At 40.5% G+C, this 15916-nt stretch overlaps 1 protein-coding gene across 4 annotated transcripts in view; it reads left to right on the top strand.

Moving 5' to 3' along the window:
• USP24 (ubiquitin specific peptidase 24) overlaps positions 1 to 14342 on the top strand; it is a 121260-nt gene extending 106918 nt beyond the window's left edge. For all 4 annotated transcript variants that reach the window (XM_016120293.2, XM_016120292.2, XM_016120291.2 and 1 more), the window contains exons 61-68: positions 884 to 997; positions 2981 to 3046; positions 4910 to 4976; positions 6195 to 6273; positions 8116 to 8191; positions 8619 to 8705; positions 9043 to 9153; positions 11537 to 14342. In XM_016120293.2, coding sequence (XP_015975779.2) covers positions 884 to 997; positions 2981 to 3046; positions 4910 to 4976; positions 6195 to 6273; positions 8116 to 8191; positions 8619 to 8705; positions 9043 to 9153; positions 11537 to 11599 — 663 coding nt within the window. In that variant the 3' untranslated portion in view covers positions 11600 to 14342. The remainder of the gene's footprint in view (positions 1 to 883; positions 998 to 2980; positions 3047 to 4909; positions 4977 to 6194; positions 6274 to 8115; positions 8192 to 8618; positions 8706 to 9042; positions 9154 to 11536) is intronic.
• Positions 14343 to 15916: the final 1574 nt, after the last annotated feature.

Here is a 15916-nt window from a genome sequence, read left to right as displayed (position 1 = left end):
TTTTCTTTTCATTTCTCCCATTTGAAGAAAAACACCTTTTGTTATTAGTTATATTTTGCATGTTATTCTGATGAAGAAGAGTATTGTTTAGAAAAGAGATGATTCTTTCAAATTAATTTTTCTCCCTATGTATATGTCAGAAATAATCAGTTGAAGGGAATATTAGTCCTCCCTGCAACCAAGAATTGGACCTCTAGGTCCAACCTAGCTAATTACCCCTCTAGGTCCCAGGAGGAAAATGGCACCTCACCAGTCACAGTTACTCAGTTTATTATCAGAGGGTTTTGTTCCCAATTTCTTTTGTGTGTCCCTGGTCCTGGAATACTGCACTTCTGAAGCACACATGTTTTTATACCTCAGAAGCATAGAAGTGGGCATCTCACAGCCTCTGTTGTGGCACATGCCGTTTGGCCTATCTGCAGTCCAGGTTGCTCCCCGCCCACCCAGAGCTACTCCTTTTTGAGAATTTAATCTTCCAACCCTTTCATAACTTGACCTACACATATGTGAGTCTATGAACAGTATATCATACTGGTTTTTTAAGTGCATCAACAGTGCTGTGCTATACATATCCTTTTTTAAGCTTTCTATTTTGTGTTTTTTGGATCTATCAGTAATTATTTTAGTGGGGGAGCATTTACCTTTGAAAGTATGATGAAAGTTACTCCCAAGAAAAAGGTGCACATTTGAACAAAATCGTGTTAAATTTCCAACAGACTTAGATGCCCTGAAGTTTATCCTTAGACATCTAGCAGTTAAGAAACCCTATTTTGAGGCAATGTTGATGGTATTAAATCTAAGTAAATTTCAGTTGAAACCAGAAATTATCTGTCAACAATTAACTGACTTGAAAAACTCTTACTCCTTCATACCCTCCCACTAGGTGATGTTTGCTCTGCGGGAGCTGACCGGCTCACTCCTGGCACTCATTGAGATGGTGGTGTACTGCTGCTTCTGTAATGAACGTTTTTCCTTCACTATGCTGCATTTCATTAAGGTAGGGCTTCAATTAACCCTGAGAGCCTGATAGCTTTGAGACTCTAGGAAAGCAATCCTTTGCTCCCCTTAATATGCTTCTTTTACTAACCTTAATGTTTTTCCTAATCATAAAAGTAATATAGGCTTATTTCTTTTTAAAAAATGAGTAAAGAAAGAGCTCAAACTCCCATCATTCATTGATAATCACCGTGAACATCTTTTTCCTTTTTACTTTCTATGCATGTATTTTAACATAATAAGGATTTTATTATCTTTATGATTTTGTCCTTTTTTTACTTGACATTATCAGTATTTCCCATTTCATTAAAAGTTATCTGCGAGGGTAACATTTCATCATCTCATGTACTATGTTTACCTATCCCTTCTTTTCATGGTGATGCACATTTACATTTGGTTTAATTTTTACTATTAAGAATAATATTTTATAGCTAATAATGCTCTGGTCACCATTATTATGTAAAATGTTTTCCAATTGTAGAATATCCCTCTCCCCCAGGCAACATCTTAAAGTCAAAATTAGGTTTTTCTCCCCTTCTGTGAAATAGTAATATAGTTCATTATAAAGCTCTGATCAATACAGTAATTACTACTACTTGGCACTTACTGGTTGCCAAGCACTGGTCCAGGCATATTACATATTTAGGTCACTTATTCTCAAGTAGTCCTGTGAGGTAGATACTATTATCACCACCATTTTATAGTTGAAGAAACTGAGGCACGAACTAATTAACTTGCCCAGGGTCACACAACTAGTAAGTGGCAGAGTGGGAATTTGAATGTTGGCAGTCTGGGTTCAGGGCTGTGCTCTTAAACATATTGTTCACTGCCGCTTCAGGGGCTACCAGAAAATCCTTTAAGCCTACACATTACTATTTTTCTTCGACTTTAATCTTTAATTTTTAATTACATGGGTACTACCTGACTGCATTCTCTGTGTGAAAAATTAAGACATACAAATAAGACCAAAGTCTTCTTTGACCAACACCGACCAGTCTTGTCCCCTCTCGACCCTGCCTCAGGAACCAAAGCTGTCACATTGTGTTGTGTTGCCTCCCAGGCCTCTTTCTGTAAGTTTGCACCATATATATTAGTTTCTGTCCACAGAATTTCTGCCACACCCCCTTACCTGCACTAGGACTTGTAATAGTAATACACGTAGTGCTAACAAGCAGCATGTGGTTAGTGGATTATGTTTTCAGGCTCTTATTAAAATGTGTTTTGTTCTGAGCCTTTTCTGTATAGACCTATATCAGAGGGGATTGAGTTTCTCTCCTTACTCTTTAGTAAATATATGACCTCATTCAGTTTCTTCCTCTGCAAAATGGGCAGAAATACGACTTCACAGATTGTGAAGATTCAGTGAGGTGTGTGTGGTATGTGAACGGCTTCCTTAGTACCAGACCTGACACCTGGGAAGTATGGTATTGTAATGCAGTGTCCGTTTTAGTTCTGTTTTAGTTCATAAATGTATAAGATTATTAAAATGCATAAAGCAACGTGAGTTTTCAGAACCTTGCTTTCTTCACTTAGTATGTCTTAGTAGATTTCTCTATTTTATAACTTTTCTTCTATACTTTACTCATAGTATACTTAGAGTATTCTCTTTGGCATTCTCGTAGCTATCCCAGCATATTCTGGAAAACAAAATAGAATATGTATAAATGAAATATAAATATGTTACTACTTAGTAACTTAAAATTCTTTTCTTTCTGCCTTTGCTCCTCTCTCCTTCCTAATTTCATAGTAAAGTAGCACAAAGTTGTTTACAGGTGAGAGAACTACAGAGGTTGTATGTTTCAGTCCCTAGATTTAGCACTGGGGAAACTGAGACCGAAAAAGAGGAACTGACTTGCCCAAGGTCAGCCAGATAGTGGTAGAAGTAGGACTTGAATCCAACATTGTGGGATTCCACATTGACACTCCAACATGGTTTCCACTGAAGACTTAACTAGAATTTTTATGCTTTTAAAAAATATTTCAGAATCAACTAGAAACAGCTCCACCCCATGAGTTAAAGAATACATTTCAGCTACTTCACGAGATATTGGTAAGTCATAAGTGTTCTGATTCACTTGTATTTAGGTATGTATTAGTCAGCATTGTTTATAAATAAAAAGTCGTGTGACCTTATAGTGTTTTTCCATTCGTTTGGTCCACACTTACTGAGTCTTCTTCATATCATTCATTTTTTGTGCATTACTGATTTAGAGGGGAGCAAAAGTAAACACCTCTTGGGGGCTCACAGTTAAGTGAGGGAGGGAGTACACAAGTGCACAGGCAATTGTAGTGCAGAGAGCAAAGGAGCAGTGGATGGCCCTGCTGTGGATAGGAAACTATGCTAAGTACAGATATCCTATTTAAATCTCACAGTAACCATCAGGTAACTTCCCAGCTCTGCAGATAGTTTAAATCCAAGGTACTGTTGATTGGTTGATTGTCGGTGTACACTAAAAATATTTATAAGCTGTGAAACTAAAATGTAATTGGTGGTAGGATGCATCTCAGTTTTGGAAATATAAAAAGCAGGGGGGAAATTTCAGTTATAATCAGTGAAATACAGTATCACATTAGAAACTGGAACTTAGAGGGATGGAGTGATTTGCCCAAAGCCAGTATCTGAGCCAAGCAACTTGGCCCCTAGTCCATGCTTTCCACCTGGTTTCTCAGTGAACTGTAAGTGGTATGACTAGAAGGAGTGGGAACTGAGTAGGGTTTGGGGAAAGAAGCCCATCCAGATCCTGAAAGATTTCTGGTGCCAGTGTATGAGGACTTTTTCCTGTAAGCCAGTTGCTGCACACTGGTGCCTGGTGCCAAGGTTCTATCTATAGGCCTGTTTTATTTGGCCCAAATTGTTTTGTAAACTCTGCTATCAGTGCTGGGGAACCATGCAAAGGTTTTAAGTAGGAGAGTTATGTGACCTGATTTATGTCTTTGAAAGATTTTCCAGGCTGTGGTCTTAGAGGAGGCACTAAAGAAGGAAACAAGGTTGGAATTGGAAGGCCGTATAGAAGTCTATGGCAGTAGTCTGAGTGTTAAATAACAAGACCTATACTGATGAGAGAGAGGGTAGCAGGGGGCAAGGGACAGATCAAGAGGTATTTTGGAAAGAGAATCAATAGAATTTGGTGACTATTTATGAGCTTATGAGAGAGACTAGCCCAGGGGCTCCTTAAAGAGAGGGAGGGAGGGTCTAGGTTCCCTTCAGATCCCCACCTTGGCAAAGGATGGGCATTTTTTTTTTTTAAGTCACTCAGGCCCCTGGGAAAAGGGTTGGCTTTTAATAAATACTTTTGAATAAGGAAATATACCATTGATGCCATTTATTAAAATCCTAGCTTTCCCTCGTCTCTTATCTCCTTTGGTCCTAGTGATTTTAGAGACTTTGGAAGGTTGTCGTTCCTCAGGAATAGGGTTGCGTATTGTTCACCGGCTCAACAGACCTTCTGTTTACTGTACTGGGCACAGTTGGGTACCAGGCACTAGAAATATATCGAGAGTAAGGCACAGATCCAGCTTTATGTGGCATGGCATAAACCTCCCCATCAACATGTAGAGCCTGTATTATAGCAAAACTTTGACATGTTTTTGGTAAACAAGTTAGACCTCTTATCCTTGGGATCATGAAATATATGTCTTTATAATCCACAGAGAACTGTAGGTGTTGTGAGTAAGAACACATCAATAGGAAATGAATGGCTCTTCAGATATTTCTTAGTAGCTTTTCATCTTTAGTTTAAAATTTAAGATATTGTTGAGCTATATGACAGTAGCATTGTATTTATTTGTATTGGCTTTTGTTAAATTATAAACTAAATTAATCTCTTGAATTACTAAAAAAAAAAAAAGTACCAGCGGCTATAACACAAGTTCCCTCTTTCATTTACTAACCTTTCTTTCCTTCCTCTCACAGGTCATCGAAGATCCTATACAAGTAGAGAGAGTCAAATTTGTATTTGAGACAGAAAACGGCTTACTAGGCAAGTATGCCCGGCCTTGTTAGGAAACGTCTATAGTGAATGTGCAGACAGCTGTCATTTTACTCAGTCTCCGACAGGTCTGCCCTGTCCTAGGTTAGTGAGTAGTCCAGCAGAAGCCTGGTGAGGACCCTCGGGCTCCCTCATTCTAGTCATGAGAATTAAAACACGAGGACCTAATCGCCCTGGACACTCTCGTACTTTTAGTCAGTACAGTACAGCTTGGGGTCCCTTTACTGAGTCAGATAAGATTCGAGGTGCTGCAATTTTTTTTGACAAGCGTGGGAAATCTCTCATTCTCGCTCATGTAGCCACTGGGGAGGAAAAAACTAAAACCTCAGACTCATGATACTGTCAAGCTCATGAAATGTGATTTTTTTTTCATTTAATTTAATTTAATTTATTAATGTAGTTGTTTGTTTGTTTTGCCTGTGGTATAAACACAAATTTCTATTGTCTACTCATAATAGGTTTTTGGCAGAGCTTTCTTTTTCAGAAGGCTAAAGTGGTTTCAGTGAGCAATTTCTTTGAAAATGTTTGGTTAAAAATACTCTCATCCACCTCCCACTTTGTACCTGTATTTCCACTTAATCTGAATCATTTTAGATTTTGCTCTATATTAAGAGAAGATTTAGGACCTCCTTTTTTTGCAGAAAAGATGTTTAAGCTAAAAAGTTCTGTAGCTATAACATTCTGGGCTGCCCCTTGGAACAGTGTACTATCCTCAGAGCAGCACCCAGTCTCTCTGGAACTTACAGATTATACATTTATTTCTCAAGAGCAGGGGCCAGGCATTATTTACCTTTAAATCCTCAAAGCCCAGAACAGGAAATATTTGTTGAACTGAGCTAATAGCATAGATTTTCATTTACCAAACTAAAAATAAAAGTGTTATAACTGTTCTTCTGTCACTGGGCATGGTGGATAGAAAAATTTGGAGGTCTCTGGATGAATTATCAGCCAGTATAAATCTTAGTTCTTTTCAGTTCTCCTAAAAGTCACACTTCACCACCACATATGTTTCTCGAATACTATTTAGTGTTTCTACCTGTTAGAATTTGGGGGATCCTATAGAGTCAGCACCACCGTGCTTTAATTAAGTTCCTTGTCTGCTTATCGAAGTAGTTTGTTGTAAATTTTCGGAACAAGAGAGCTCTTATTACTTAGACCCACTTTCAGTTTAATGCTTTAGTAGTAAAATTCTCTCTTGTCTCCCTTCAGCTCTGATGCACCACAGTAATCATGTGGACAGCAGTCGCTGCTACCAGTGTGTCAAATTTCTTGTAACTCTTGCTCAAAAGTAAGTATTGACTCAAAATGCAAGGAGGAAATGGGGATTTTTTTAGTTACAAGTCAAATATGACCAGAAAAAAAACTGCCTTGTTTTAGTACCTAAAGAGTCTGACTTAGTCAGGGCATGCTTGCTTGGATGATATAGAAGCCTATTCAAATGATCACAAAGAGATGTGAAGTGGAAGTATTCAAAGAGTAGCAGATCTTAGGAAATCCAAGAAAAAAGGCTAAACCACCAGGCGTTATGCAGGAAGGACAGGAATCAAGGCAGATTTGAGGACCTTAACAGCAAGAGTTCATGAACCTTCACTCAAGATACCTTTCATTAATGTAACTTAACTGCCAACTCTGTCAGGTTCTAGGTCCCCGCTTTCAGAAGAGTCGCTCAAGAGATAAAATCATGTTACAGCTACTTTATGAACCTAAGCACTGTGCTGAGTACTTTACCTGTATTCTCATTAATCTGAGCAACAGCTATACGAAGTTAGGTACTGTTATTAGCCCCGTATCACAGGTCTAATCAGGGGTCCCCAATACCTGGTACTGGTCTATGGCCTGTTAGGAACTGAGCTACATAGCAAGAGGTGAGCAGTGGGCCAGCGAGCAAAGCTTTATCTATATTTTCAGCCACTTCCCAGCACCAGCATCACTGCCTCAGCTCCACCTCAGATCATCAGGCATCAGATTCTCATAGGAGCACCGGTCCCTGGTGCCAAAAACATTGGGGATCATTGTTATAAGTGACAGCATAGGCTGATTGACTTCAAGTAGAGGTTTATCCTATAGGGATATACCATATTTTGCTTATCTATTCTTCTGTTGATAGTTACTTGGAAAGCAAAGATTCTCATTGTTAGAAGGAACCTTAGTGGTTTGCTACTGTAATGCCCCTGCTTAGTACGTGGACAAACAAAAGATCAGAGTGCCCACATGATAACCCAGGGTATTAAGCAAACTACACTGCCATCTCTGAGTCTTGCACCAAGCCTTCTTTATAGCTTACTTTATTCTTCTCCAGATATTTGCTGATTATTAGGCATGAGTATTGCCATCCTTGGACTTGTACCAAAATAAGAATGAGAAATCTGTTGGGCTTAATCTGTATTTGAGTATCCAAGCAGAAATAAGTGAGAACCCCACTGAAATAATACATGAACATAAGTTTTCCAGATGACATAGCATTGTGGACACAGATGGAGATCATCGTGCTGCAATTGTGGTTCATTAATTAGACTTGATATTGGCACATGTTATCATAAGTACTGCCTAAGAGTGGCATTTTCAAGTAGTATTGGGGCCACATAGTAGGTCTGCCAGCACACGCACAGTTCAGATATCAGTGTTTTTATGTGTACTTCCATATCTTTCACACATCCTTTTTATAACACACTAGTGGCAATATCACCATCTTCAAATGTGAAGGACAGCTTTCCGATAAGCAAAAAGAAATGGAAAGAAAGAGGGGCTCTGAGACCATGTTTAAAAATAATATCATTCTTACTCAAATCACAAAAATTAAAGACTAGTTTGATTCTATCAAGAGATCATTTATTAAATGTACAATGTGTTGGGCTTTTTGATTTTCGATTTTTCTGCTTTGAATTTTAAATAAATCTAAATAGATGAATTAGAGATAGATAAGAGACTTTTCATTATGTATTTACCTTTTACTGCCTTTTGAAGTTTAAACATGTGAATGTACCTAAACAAACAAACAAAAAAATTCAATATAAAGACAACTGAAATTTAATGAAAACAGCTTTTGTGTTTCAGAATAAATAGGTGCTATAGATTAAACGAGTATATTTTCAAAGAAAGTGTTTGGTTAATTTAAATCTCCAATCGCCAGGTGTCCTGCTGCTAAAGAGTACTTCAAGGAGAATTCCCACCACTGGAGTTGGGCTGTACAGTGGCTTCAGAAGAAGGTGATTGCATTTTGAACTTTTCTGGCTATAATATAGAAATCAATCGCAGCATGTCTTATTAGGAGAGATCTCTTAAACTTAATTTGAGACCTGCCTCAAAGTATTTTCAGACCTCAGGCTTTTTTTTTTTTTTTTTTTTTTTTTGGTGCAGTTGATACTTCATGCATTAAGTTTGTTCCATAATACGTATGTCTTAACTTTATAGGTGAAAAAGTTAGGGATGATTATATATAAAAAGTAGCGTTTTACTGAGCTCCCAAGAGTGGAAGTGAAATATTCCAGGACAGAATCTCCCGATGTGATAGAAGGTCTGGGTAGATTTATATGCTGGTTTAGATGCTTTTATACTCTGCTACCTAATAGTAGAAATAGTGGACTCGTGGGCTTATTTGTCATCCTTGATGGCGTTTTTGACCTTTCATCTTAGATGTCAGAACATTATTGGACACCGCAGAGTAACGTCTCTAATGAAACATCAACTGGAAAAACCTTTCAGCGAACAATTTCAGCTCAGGTGAGGGTTGTCTTTTGGCTTCATGTGACTTAAAATCCCTTAGGTAGGATTTTTAGCACACGTTTTGGAAACTGTAACCTCTAAGAAGAGAGGTATAGGTTGAAAATGAGAAAGAACAAAAGAAGCCGTTGAATTTCTATGAAAAGAAAACAAGTTGGTGTAGAGTTTGCAAATTATTTATTTGCCTAGAAGAAAAGCAGTGTGGCCCCCACATACCACAGAGGCTCAGGGAGGCTCCTGGTGCCTCCACCGGTCAAGTAAAGGGTAGTCTTTCTTGGCAGTGCTGCTGCCACTGCCACTCCCTAACTTTTTCTTCTCTTGTTTAAATCTCCCGCAGGATACTTTAGCATATGCCACAGCTTTGCTGAATGAAAAAGAGCAATCAGGAAGCAGTAATGGATCGGAGAGCAGTCCTGCAAATGAGAATGGCGAGAGGCATTTACAACAGGTATAACTGTAGGGCATATCCCTGTATGAAAGGACAGCACTTGCTCTAAAGTGTTCCGAAAAGAATTTTCATAATCAAGAAAAAAAGGAGACACCAGCTCCGCCCTCCAGTGTGATCGCTGTTCAGGTCTCACTAACAATATGCTTACAAAGTGGAACAGTGCTGCAGTGTAAAATTCATGCAAGGCTGTGACCTCAGCCTGTGGCTGGCTGTTCTAACCAGTCCTGACAAAGCCAGGCTATAGCTGCATTCGTTCCAGCTCATTCGCTTCATTCTGCCAGGTTAAGAAAAATCACTCCCTCCAGCTATTGTTTTCACCATCCTTCCTGGAAACCTGGACCCTTGAAAGGAAGGAGGACCTCATGCCATCGAAACCTACCTACTTGAAACCTACAAGAATAGTTTTACGCTTACCTATAAAAAAAGGGAACATTTTCAATACTAATCACTGTAGTAGAAAAGAGAATGAAATAATTATTGAACACCTACTATGTGCAAAATAATGAAGCAGATGCGAGGGTAATGGTGTATGTGTGTCTCCTCTCTAGTCTATAACCTCTGTAAGGGTGGCCTTCTCTGTAGCTCTGTCACAGTGCATGGTAGAGGCCTCATTAAATGAATCTGGTTGATATTGTATGTGACTTTTTTTAAAACCTTTTAAATCCTGATAACCTTGTGAAATCACTCTTACCCTGATTTTACAGAAAGGGAACTGAGGCTCACCTACATTATTTGCAGAGAAAATAAAAGCTATCAGACAAGAGCTCCTGCACCTGCTGGCTCCCAGGCTTACAGCCCCTGCGAGCCCACTGTCCTCGTGTCTCCTGTTACAGGGAGCCTCCCCTATGCAAACACCCCTCACCATCTTGTCAGAAACCCTACATTCTATCTTTTTATCTCTCTCTGTCTCTCTTTGGATCCTGAACCTCTCCCTCGCTACAGATCCCTCTCAGGAGTGTTTGAACATGCTCACTTCTCTTCCATCTTTTAAAAACACTCTTTTCTTCCCTCTAATCTCTGCCCTGTTTCCTCTTCTTCATAGCCTAACTTCTCCAAAGAATTGTCAGAACTTAACTATCTTCAGTTTCTTCTCTCTTGCTCGTTCTTCATCTTCTTCCAGGCTGACTCCCTCCCTCTCTCCTCTCCATCTCAGAAGCTGGGGCAACAAGCAGCCTACATTTTCAGTCCTCATCTGAGCTGACCACTCAGCAGCATCCGACACTACTGGCCACTCCTTCCTTTTCGAAACACTCTGTTCCTAGGGCTTTCATGACACCATGGTCTCATAGTTCTTCCAGCCTTGTCTGTGCTTTCTCAGTCTCCTATCCATCAGTTAAGCCTCTTAACTGGGCCACCAGTAAATGTTCCTCCGTCTCTATCGTGTGTCCTCCTGCCCACAGCCTGGCCTTGATTCTTCAGAGTGCCATGCACAAACATACTGCTGTCTTCCTGGTGTCTCCACCTGATACGTCTCAAAGACACCTCACACCTAACATGCCCAGCCCCGCCCCACCCCAGGCTAGTCTTTCCTCAGTGTTCCATTTCTCACAAATAGCACCCTTGTGTACAGGCTGTCATCCTGGAGAGCTTCCACATACGTTTCACACATCCTTGCAGATTGACCTTTTAAGCATCTCTCATCCATCTGTGTCATCATCATAAGCACCTTCATCTCTGGATGTCTGTAAGAATCTCCCTCTGTTTGCTTAAATCTTTCAATGGCTTTCCATTGTTGTTAAGAGTAAAGGCCAGAATCCTCTATGCAGTCCTGCTTGATTTGGCCCCACATACCTCCCCCTCCGCCCCATTTTCTGAGTTCTGGATACAGTGACCTTTGGTTTATCAAATATACTCCGTTCCTTCCACCTCAGGCCCATCCCACTCAGCCCTGTCTCGCTCCCACTCAGTGTCACTTGGCAGAGATTTTTCCTCCCCACTGCCACCCTAGCTAGATCAGCCCCAAGACACATGGTAGGCATTCAAAACTTTGGTATAAAACAAAGGCCACACAGTTGGTGACAGAGGCAGAATTCAGACTCAGGAAGGACCCAGAGCCGTCTTGGGCAGTGCAGTGCAGTTTCCTACGCAGAGCGGATGTCCGGACAGCCAGCGACTCCCTCCGCTGTATCACAGTGCTCCCCAGAGTTCTAAGAACTGCCTCGTTGCATGGTAACGCTGTGACTTTGTGAGAACACAGAAATCAAAGTTTTGCATAATTAGGAATTGTCAAATACAAGTTGTTATATTTTATTACCCTTCAGTAAACATCAAGTTGTTAAATGAAGACATATTTAAACTACAGAATACAAATAAGTCAGTTAGCATAGAAAAACCTTTTTCTCTAACTTTATTACATATGATAACTTCCTTTCCTTTCTCAAAGGGTTCAGAATCGCCCATGATGATTGGCGAGTTAAGAAGTGACCTTGATGACGTTGATCCCTAGAGGAACGTGCTCAGCACAGGATGAGGAGTCAAGTCACAGTTACTGGATGCTCAGCACCTATCTGAAATCAGAATTTCATCCTTGAACCCTTATAAGAGCCTGGAGGTTAGACTGGAAGAGCCTGCCTTCGCTCTGGAGACATGTGCATTTTCAAAGGAAGCACTGTTTGGCCAGAAGGTTTGGAAGCTGTTGGCAGTGGGAGAACTCTGGCCTGTGGATCAGAGTCCCAGGGCCTGATCCATATGTGGATTCACATTTCTCTGGAGATTTTATGAAATCAAGCTGGTGGCAGACTTTTTTGTTACCTGAACATACAAGAGTGAGTGAGGGTAAAGTTATTGCTTTCTCTATGATGCTACAAAAGAAATTCCTTTGGTTTTTATATTTAAAAAAAAAAAAAAAAAAAAAAACAAGCCGCCTTTAGATATGTGGGGGCAAATTTTTAATCTTGCAGTAACATTGATTAGGGATATCCAATTTAAAATGATGTAAAGATATGTGATAACATTCGTTTTCATTGTAAAATAGTAAAGAATTCAGTTTACACAGACCTTTGTATTTAATATGTCTCCTCATTTGTACAGAATTCCAGATGGGTCTGGATGAGAGCCCTGGGCATAAACTTGGATCTTGATGAAATATTACCAAGATCAAAAATAGGGGAATTATTAAGCTCTTTAAGATATTTTTTTCTGATATAACAGATTGAAAAGAGCAATAAATATATATATATATATATGTGTCATGTTCTCCAGAAGTACAGGGTGCATTCTTTAACATCATTCACTAAAGAAATTAAGAGTTGTTCCCAAAACAAATTTTAAAAATGGCAAAATAAAAAGCACTTTAAGATGTAATTTTATTGAGTTTGACTTCATAAAATCATCTTTTTAATGCTTGGAGACATATTGAATAAACTGTAGTCTTAAATCATGTGATCTGCAATCATTTGCTTTTGCTTAAAACGTAATTACTGAAACCTTTGGTACTGGTTGTATATGAAGTTAAATATTTGAGTTGGGAGACACTGCTTTGTGAGTTTCTAGTATTACAGACAAGGAATGTGAGACTTTGTTTCTTCTCAACGTGAGTAATTAACACTGAAAAGTTAGAGACAGGATTTGTTTTCCCAGAAATAACTAGAAAGCAAGTGAACATCCATTTCATTGTAAGTCTCAAGTCAGTATAACACCATTCACTCATTTCAGGTTAGATACCAGCTCCCCTTTTTTTCAGGAAGAGTAAGGGAAATGCCAACGTATTTTATGTATTTTGTACATTTTGTATTTTGAGTTGCTACACAGTTTTCAACCCTGTTTTGCCTTTAGTTACATTTGTACGTTATTTTCAACTCACCATGCGCAGAACTAGGGGAGCCTTAGGAAGTGCCAGGTTGCCACTGTCGGATTCGTCAAGTCAAAGAGGTGCGGCCAGCCCCAAGTGCCTTTTTGGTGGCTTCTGCATTATGTGGACACATGACAGCACAGTCAGCTCTTCATTGTGGTGCGCTTTCAACAACCCAGTCATCTCACTGTTGCAGGTGGAAGTTACTGTGCGGCTGGGCTTCATTGTGTCACCAATGTGACTTCTGCAGGCTGTGCTGGCTTTTGTCAGACACTGAGTAGCTGGGGGAGGGGTGGGGGATGTGAGAGCAGGACTGTGCCCTCAGAAATGATCAGAGGCAGTTGGCAAATTTTATATGGTCCTGATGTTCTTGCAATTTTGAATGTGATGTTTTAAAATTGATTTTGAGTATGTGAATACTCCTACTGTTTATCTCTACCCCGCCCTCGCCCTTCTCTCCACCACCATCCTCACAAAAAGATTGTGTGGGACATGACATTGAAATGCCGGTGATGAGATGTGTTGGGATATCATCGCTGGCAACTGCACTCAGGAGCCCAAATTCAGGAGTGAAATTGCCACTTCTAGCCCCTTATTTCCTATGGAAACAATGCCTTCCACACCCCAGCACCTGCTGTCCTCACTGTACAGCTCCATCTGGATCACTGTCACTATTGTGTGTTACACGCTCTGGTTAATTTTGCTTACATTGTTGCTGCAGTGACATCCCTCTCACTTTGCCAGTAACCACTTGATTTCCAATGGCTGCAGTCTATAAACCTGCTGATGACCTTTTTTTTAATATAGTACAACAAAGTGACAATTGTGACAGGCTTACCTGGGAAGAGTTGTCGTTTTTACTGCCAGTTTTTTGGATGAAGATGTTTTTATAAATCTTTCAAAATGGTCTACAAATCAAGTAGGAATTGCACAACCAACTCAATGCTGTGTGTTTTCAAGAAGCTCCCTTTGCAAGGCCTACCGTAGATGCCAAATCTGCGCATGAGAGGCGTTCTGGGAAAGAAAACAGATGAGCATCCAACGGGCATCATGCCCATGACTTCCGGAGTTATCAGCAGGCATCGTGCTCACGACTTGCGGAGCTCTCACACGGTCACTGACAACTAGGAAGAATCGTAGGACCTAGAGCACCGTGTCATCAGAGACTTACCCTGTCTTGCCCCGCCCTCCCAGCTAACATCGACGTGTGTGCAGTTCCCTTCTGAGCTTGGAACAAGCAGGCTGGAATTTTCCTCTGCTACCTCTTGTGTACAAAATCTTGTTTATAAAATTTCCAAAGGAAGTAGATAAACTAGGGGAGAATCTTAATTCTAAATTAGTTCATGAGTGGCAGAGTTCTTAGCTTCTAAGGGTATAAAATAAATTTTTCCAAAATAGAGAATTGGAGTCTCACATTTTTCTGCATGTAACACAAAAAGGTGGGGGTGGGGATAGGGCACAAGGGCATCAAGGGACTATGGCCTGGTTTGAAATGGCGCTGTGATTCCTTTAGTACTTTATACTGGTGGTGTGACCAAGGTCCACCTTTAGGGGGCAGTGAGTCTTCTGAGCCTTTTGCTGTTCTTCCCTCTGGATAGCCCGACCATTTCACGATGCCTTCGCAAAGCTTGGTTAAAGAGGCCAAACTCAAAATGATGCCTGACGGACATCTCCCTCAGAGCTTTCAGGTCAGGTCTCCTAAGTGGTCCCCAGCAAAAATTATGTCCCCGGTCAAGCTGGGTTTCTAGCTGCACCCCACGAGTCTCAGTCTCACTCCTACTTTCCTTGTTTACACAAATGGTTTCCCTTTTGTGGGATGTTTGCTGCTACAGATCTTCCTCTTCAGCCCACACCCAGCCCTCCCCCACTCCTTGTGACCATCAGTAAGAACCAACCAGGTGTGGCTAGCCAACGAACTGACGCTTGGGGAGGCACATTGCACAGCAGGCAGAGGTGTCAGTGCCATAAATACATGGTTCTTTTCTTCTAGCATTGGGCCATCAGCATTTGGCAGCTCTTCAATGCTTTCTGTGAGACTAAACAGTCAGAAAATAGAGTTTCAGGGGATTTTTGCCTTTGCAGGCCAGTTCTCCTATTTATGATATGAACTGTTTACAGAAAGGCCTTGCTTGAGAAAGCTACACTCGCCACCATCAGAGTGGGGGGCTGGGAGGTCCCACATTGAATAAGATAATTATACTTTGCAAACTGAGACTGTTCTTAATTTCAAATCATTAAAGGTGGTCATGGGCGTAGTACGATGCATTATATAGAAGCATCGGGCACTCGTACAACTAACTTATCCATAAACACTGCCAGGCCCTGTGTGCCAGATACTGGGAAGAAAATGAAAAGGACACAGGAACCCAGGGCTCAATGCTGGACATGGATGAAAGAGCATCTAGAATGCCGTCAGGCACATGTTACTAAGGAGAGGGAACCCTAACAGCTTGGGAGACTCAGGGAAGCTACTGGAAGATACTGATCTTATCCTAGGACAGGTCTAGTATTCATCAAGTACTTGCCCTGAAAATACTAGTTCGTACTCCTCAAATACTTGATTTACTCAACCATTCCACAAACTTTTATCAAGTTTCTAGCATAAGCAAAGCATTCTAGACAGATTCAAGCAAGAGTCATGGCAAAGTTGTTTTTATTTTAAAAAGTCATCATATAATAAAAATGCTACAAAACCGTGAATAAATATCTTCTAGTTACAAAAGCAAAACAGGTCTAGGAAAGCTTCTTGCTATAAAAAAGCAAGAGGGAGCTGTTTATAAACAGACCAAAAAGATAAATGCATGTTTGTTTGCTTGGGTGGGTGTGGGGAGAACTCAAGGAAGGAGCTGCCCTTCCATTCCTCTGAGGGCCTCCCCCACAAAAGCCACAGTGAATGGGTCCAGTGCCTTTCCCGCACTCAGCCTCCCATTCGGCTCAGGTCTGGGAGGGAATGATCCAGGCAGGCTGAGATCA

Source organism: Rousettus aegyptiacus, unplaced genomic scaffold (genome assembly GCF_014176215.1).
Source record: "Rousettus aegyptiacus isolate mRouAeg1 unplaced genomic scaffold, mRouAeg1.p scaffold_m13_p_1, whole genome shotgun sequence".
NCBI lineage: Eukaryota > Metazoa > Chordata > Mammalia > Chiroptera > Pteropodidae > Rousettus > Rousettus aegyptiacus.
Note: the sequence above shows the minus strand (reverse complement) of the source record. Positions and strands in the feature narration are given on the sequence as shown.